Source organism: Neopelma chrysocephalum, unplaced genomic scaffold (assembly GCF_003984885.1).
Source record: "Neopelma chrysocephalum unplaced genomic scaffold, ASM398488v2 Primary Assembly neopelma1_183162, whole genome shotgun sequence".
In the NCBI taxonomy this organism is placed as follows: domain Eukaryota; kingdom Metazoa; phylum Chordata; class Aves; order Passeriformes; family Pipridae; genus Neopelma; species Neopelma chrysocephalum.
The window spans coordinates 1-6,322 of record NW_020938174.1 but is presented as its reverse complement, the minus strand read 5'-3'; the positions used below and the strand labels follow the sequence as shown (position 1 = coordinate 6,322).

Below are 6,322 nucleotides of genomic sequence, written 5' to 3'. Positions count from 1 at the left end.
ACCCCAAACATGGCCCATGGGGTGCCAACCCCACCCAAACATGGCCCATGGGGTGCCAACCTCACCCCAAACATGGCCCATGGGGTGCCAACCTCACCCCAAACATTGCCCATGGGGTGCCAGTCCCGCCGTTGGTCCCTGTTGTCCTCCCACCTGGTTCCACAGAGCCCAGGGGAGCTCCTGGCAGGGATGGGCTCCTCTGGAGCAGATCCAGATCCCTGGGGATCCCTTCCCTGGCTGAAATGGCCGTGGCAGAGCTCGGCTGAGGGAGCAGAGCCTGGAATCTGTGTGGCAGTGCCCAGGCTCTGCTGGGGGGTCCTTGCTTATCCCACCCTGTGTGGGGTGTTTTTCAGTGGGATTTTGAACCTTTCCTGTCCGAGGGGAGAGCCCGAGGTGTCCTGCAGGGCTGTGTGGTTCCAGCCTGTGCTCGGGACCAGCAGGATTCACCTTGGGAAGGGGCTCGTGGCTGGAGGGGAGGAAACGTGGAGAGAAATCCTCAAAAAGCTCTGTAACAGTGGAGTTTGGGTTTGGAAATGGAGAATATTCTGCCTCCCCTGTGCTGGGGGGGGCTGCAGGAAGGGCTCCACCCTCCCTGGCTGATTCCATCAGCCCCGGGGCACTGGGATCCCGTCCCATTCCCTGGGTTTGAGTGGCTCTTGTTCCTGGTCTCTGTGCTGGGTGGAGCTGTGCTGGGATGTCCTGTGGGACCTCCTGATCCTTTGGCCTCACACCGGCACTGGGCAGGGGTTAGGATGGAGTCAGAAGTTGGGATGGAGTGGGTTGGTTTGGAAGGGACCTAAAGCCCATCCAGTTCCACCCAAGGACACCTTCCATTATCCCAGGTTGCTCCAAGCCCTGTCCAACCCAGCCTTGGACACTTCCAGGGATCCAGGGGCAGCCACAGCTTCTCTGGAAAATCCATTCCAGTGCCTCACCACCCTCTCAGGGAGGAGTTTCTTCCCAGTATCCCACCTCCCCCTGCCCTCTGTGTGAGGGGTTTGTGGTCCCCAAAGCACCAGGAACACAAACACCCCTGGTCTGAGCTGTGTCTGGGAGGAGGCACAACAGAGATGTTCCCTGTTCTACCCCCCTGGGAGAGCCAGGATCACCCCAGGAGGGCAGGCTGGGCATGTCCAAGGGGCTCTGGACCTGCTGCAGTCGATTTAACTCCGATTTGCCTCTATTTTGGGAAAAATAAGGGCAGAGGGCGGGTGCTGCTCCTGCCCGGCTGTTCCCCTGCCCAGCCGTGGGTGGAACCACACACCTGGTGAAACCTCAACAAATCCAATTTCCAGGAGTAAAATAAAGTCAGGAAATTTAATTTACACAGCCAGAGGTGAGTGCTGCAGAAACAGGGTCTGTGAGGAGACCAGCAGGGCCTGGGGGCACCCGGTGCTTCCCTGGGGCACCAGCTCCCCTTTTCCCATTCCTGGGTTCAGCCTCGGCGCTGGGTCCCAGTGATTAATTAACAGCCTCTTAAGCGCTAATGAAGCAGCTCCAGGCCCTGCTGGGGCTCCCTGGACTGTGGGGAACTTGCTCCTTGTTCATTTTCCCTTTGTTTCCTTAAAACTGGGTTCCTGCCTTGGTGAGCTCTTGAATTTTTGCTGTCTCACCCTCTGGAGCTGGGACCTTTAATCGTGGAATCCTGGAATCCTGGAAGGGTTTGGCTTGGGAGGGACCTTGGAGCTCATCCAGTGCCACCCCCTGCCCTGGTGGCACTAGGACCAGGTTGCTCCAAGCCTCATCCATCCTGGCCTTGGACACATCCGGGGATGGGGCAGCCACAGCTGGTCTGGGCACCCTGTGGAGCTTCCCTTCCCCGGTGGATTATCCATGAATTCTGGCTGCTCCCAGCTCCTCCGGAGCAGTGTGAGGTCCCAGCCTTCCTGGGGGTCACGAGTGGCACAGGCAGGGCTGGGTGTCCCCACTGTCACCTGCACATGGTGACAATCTGGGAACCACCTGGGGAGGTGCTGGGGGGTAGGTGAGAGCTGAGGGCTCCCCACCCCCGGGATGTGCCCCTGAGCCCTCCCCTGTGCTGTGTTCCAGCCCACCCGCACCCCCACGGCCGGGGGCACCGCCGGGCCCTCGGGGTCGGCCTCGGCCTCGGGGGGGGAGATGAGCAGCAGCGAGCCCGGGACCCCCGCCCAGACCCCGCTGGTGGCCCCCGTCATCCCCACGCCCGGCCTGCCCTCCCCGGGGGCACCCCCCGTGCCCTCGCCCACCAAGGTGAGTCGTGCCCAGGTGAGTTGTGCCGGGGGCTCTCCCTCCTGCCCACCCGGACACTCTGGCATTTCCCAAATTTGGGGGTTTCCAGTCCTTACATCAGCAGAGTTATTCCTGCCTTGATCTCTAAAGTCGTTCCTCGTCACTTCTATCCTGGTTTGATTCATTAATTAATTAGGGCTTGGGAGAGATTTGGGGCACGAGGGTGGGGAGGGAATAGTGGGAGCTGGTCCCGGGGTTGGGTACGGAGGGGAGGGGGTTGGGGGAGGCACCAGGGGGTGGGAAGAGGGGATGTTCCCCCCCATGTCCCCGGTTCCCTGAGCTCTCTGGGAACTGGTTTCTGTACCTGGCTGCAGAAATGGTTTTATTGGTGGTGCCGCTGGCATTGGAGTGTCCAGGGCTGGGGGAGCACCAGAGGGGGAATCTGGGGGGGTTTCCCATGTTGTGTAGGGTTTTTCCAAGGCCTGTTCCTTGCTGTCCCTAGCTTTGGGAGTTGAAGCTTTATCCATGGAGCTGCTGCCAGGGAGCAGGGTCAGGTCCCCTCATCCCTGCAGCCCTTCCCTGGGTCCTGCTGTGCTGGCTCAGCCTTTCCCTGCCCCGGGAGCTGAGCTGCTGGAAAAGGACCTGGATCAGTTTTCCCTGGGGTCAGATCACCTGGGAATGGCCTGGATGCTGCAGCGGGAGTGAAGAGTGCAGGGTCATCTCAGGGGGAGCCAGAGGCATCACTGCCAGGGATGGGGCAGCCACAGCTGCTCTGGAAAAATCCATTCCAGGGCCTCCCCACCCTCCCAGGGAGGAATTCCTTCCCAATATCCCATCTAGCCCTGCCCTCTGGCAGTGGGAAGCCATTCCCCCTTGCCCTGGCACTCCGGGCCCTTGTCCCTCTCTTAAACTGCCCCAAACTTGATGCCAAAGGTCAGGGCAGGTTCCATGGGGTTCCAGGAATGTCCCCAGAGCCCTGTCCAAGGGATGTCCCTGCTCCTTTCCTAACTCTTGGCTTGCTGCTGCAGGAGGAGGAGAATCTCCGTGCCCAGGTCAGGGACCTGGAGGAGAAGCTGGAGACGCTGAAGATCAAACGGAATGAGGACAAGGCAAAGCTCAAGGAGCTGGAGAAGTACAAGATCCAGCTGGAGCAGGTGCAGGAATGGAAGAGCAAAATGCAGGAGCAGCAGGCCGACCTCCAGAAGCGCCTGAAGGAGGCCAAGAAGGTCAGTGGGTGTCCCTGGGAGAGGGGCAGCGCTGGGAGAGGTGACTCCGGGGGGAATTCCAGCCTTGATTGCCTTTCCATGAAGAAATCTTCCCAGTATCCAACCTAAACCTCCCCCCATACAACCTGAGGCCACTTCCTCTGCTCCTGATCGGCGTCGGGTTTATTTGGGAATTGGGCTGAGGCAGGTGGGATGTTGCTTCCCCTCTTCCCTCTCTCCAGGTGCTTCCCCTCTCTCCAGGTGTTCCCTTTCCCCCCCTCTCTCCCCATGGACAGGTGTCCTTGTCCTGGCCCCTGTGCCTGCAGTTCCCAGCACTCCATCCCAGCAGCCAAGGACCATTTCCTTCTCCCTGCCCCGCTTTTCCAGGGCGGATTCCTGGTTTGTTTCCCCTGGGGATTTATTTGTCTGCTCCAGTATTCCCTGTCTCCATGCCTTCACCCTCACCTGGAGATGGTTTTCCTGCCGTGGGTGGAGCAGGGAAGAGGGGAGTGGGACACCCTGGGGCTGTCCCCTCTCCCTGGATGAGCTGGCGTTGCTTGGATTTGGCCTGCTCTGGGAGAGCCCCAGGGGACACTGACGGCCTGAGGCCCGCTGTGGGGTGTCCCCAGGCTGCCCTGGGTGTGCCCTGACCCCACTGTGCCCCGCAGGAGGCCAAGGATGCCCTGGAGGCCAAGGAGAGGTACATGGAGGAGATGGCGGACACGGCCGACGCCATCGAGATGGCCACGCTGGACAAGGAGATGGCCGAGGAACGCGCAGAGTCCCTGCAGCAGGAGGTGGACTCCCTCAAGGAGAAGGTGGAATATCTCACCATGGACCTGGAGATCCTCAAGCACGAGATCGAGGAGAAAGGTGGGGCGGGAGAGGGGCTTTGGGAAAGGCCCTGGAGGGACAGGACGAGGGGGAATGGCTTCCCACTGCCAGAGGGCAGGGTTAGGTGGGATGTTGGGAAGGAATTCCTCCCTGGGAGGGCGGGGAGGCCCTGGAATGGATTTTTCCAGAGCAGCTGTGGCTGCCCTATCCCTGGAAGTGTCCAAGACCAGATTGGAGCAACCTGGTCTAGTGGAAGGTGCCCCTGCCTGTGGCAGGAATTAATGTCCCCTCCCACCCAAAGCAGTCTGGGATGCTGTGATTCCACGGTTCTTCCCTTGCTCCGCAGGCTCTGATGGAGCAGCATCCAGCTACCAGGTGAAGCAGCTGGAGGAGCAGAACGCCCGGCTCAAGGAGGCTCTGGTCAGGTGGGAGCCCAGCTCTGCTTCCCAAAGCTCCTTCCCGGGCCCCTCGTGCTCCCCCAGGCCCTCCCTGGAGCAGCCCGTGGGATTCCTGCTGCTGGGCAGTGCCTGGGGAGGGAGCAGGGCCTCGTCCTGGGCTGGGCCCTGACGGGAGCTGTGGCTGCCCCAGGATGAGGGACCTGTCGGCCTCGGAGAAGCAGGAGCACGTGAAGCTGCAGAAGCAGATGGAGAAGAAGAACACGGAGCTGGAGTCGCTGCGGCAGCAGCGGGAGAAGCTGCAGGAGGAGGTGAAGCAGGCGGAGAAGACGGTGGATGAGCTGAAGGAGCAGGTGAGGCCTTGGGGAGGAGCTGGGAAGGGAGGTTTGGGGCCATTTGGGGCCATTTGGGGCATTGAGCAGCTGCTGGGTCAGCTCTGGAGAGCCACACACAGGGATACCGTGATGATACACCCCTGGTCCCATATTCCCTAATTCCAAGCCATATTCCAGCAGTGGGGCAGTGCTGGGCTCTGCCTGGCCGTGGGGTGACTCCTGAGCTCTGGGCATGGATGATGCTCCGTGTTCCCAGGGCTGCTCCATGTGGTCACTGTCAGCTGAGCTGGAATTCCAGCCTCGTGCCCTGAGCCACAGCCCAGGAGCCAGGAACAGCTCCAGGAGCCAAAGCCAAGGCTCTTCCCTCGTGGGGTCTTCCTCCTGGAGCTGCCAGCTGGTCTGGAGGGGTTTGCTCTCCCGAGGGATGCTTTTCCCTGCTCCCAGGAGGGAGCTGAGCACTGTCTGCCCCGCCCTCAGCCCAGGATGGGGCAAGGAATTCCTCAGCCAGGTGCCACAGCCTGGCAGAGGGATCCCACGGCGTGTGACAGGATTTGGGAGCTGCTGGCTGTGGTGCTGAGCTCCAGGATGGAGTGGGATGTGTGTCCTGGCAGGGGGATGGATTGGGATGTGGATTTGGATTGGGTTGCAGAGGGATGGATCAGCATGCCTGTCATGGCAGGGAGGTGGGTTGGGGTGTGGATGTGGATTTGGATTGGATTGCAGGTGGATGGATTGGGATGTGGATTTGGACTGGATTGCAAGGGAATGGATGCGGATGTGGATGTGGATGTGGATGTGGATGTGGATGTGGACGTGGATTGGGATTGGGATTGGATTGGATTGGGATTGGATTGCAGGTGGATGCAGCTCTGGGCGCCGAGGAGATGGTGGAGACTCTGACAGAGAGAAACCTGGACCTGGAGGAGAAGGTCCGGGAGCTGCGCGAGACCGTCGGGGACCTGGTGAGGAGGATTCCCCTGGGATTGGGGCCGCTCCAGGGCTGGAATGCTGGGAGGGCCGGCCCAGCACCGGGAGCTGCGGGATCCAGGGAAGCTCCCCCCCGGGGGTGTGACCGTGTCCCCCTTGCCCCTCCCCGCAGGAGGCCATGAACGAGATGAACGACGAGCTGCAGGAGAACGCGCGGGAGACGGAGCTGGAGCTGCGGGAGCAGCTGGACATGGCCACGGGCCGCGTGCGGGAGGCTGAGAAGCGCGTGGAGGCCGCGCAGGAGACCGTGGCCGACTACCAGCAGACCATCAAGAAGTACCGGGAGCTCACGGCTCACCTCCAGGTGAGACCCCCCTGCTCATCCCGGGGCCCTCCCGGCGGGAGCGAACCCAGGGAA

At 61.3% G+C, this 6,322-nt stretch overlaps 1 protein-coding gene across 1 annotated transcript; it reads left to right on the top strand.

The window, feature by feature from the left end:
- Positions 1-2,049: 2,049 nt before the first annotated feature.
- Positions 2,050-6,302, top strand: LOC113962608 (dynactin subunit 1-like; the record flags this gene model as incomplete). Its single annotated transcript, XM_027673367.1, has 7 exons — positions 2,050-2,229; positions 3,237-3,434; positions 4,082-4,286; positions 4,594-4,672; positions 4,836-4,995; positions 5,835-5,939; positions 6,077-6,302. Coding segments are annotated over 7 exons (1,153 nt in total), but the record flags the coding sequence as incomplete, so codon positions are not given.
- Positions 6,303-6,322: the final 20 nt, after the last annotated feature.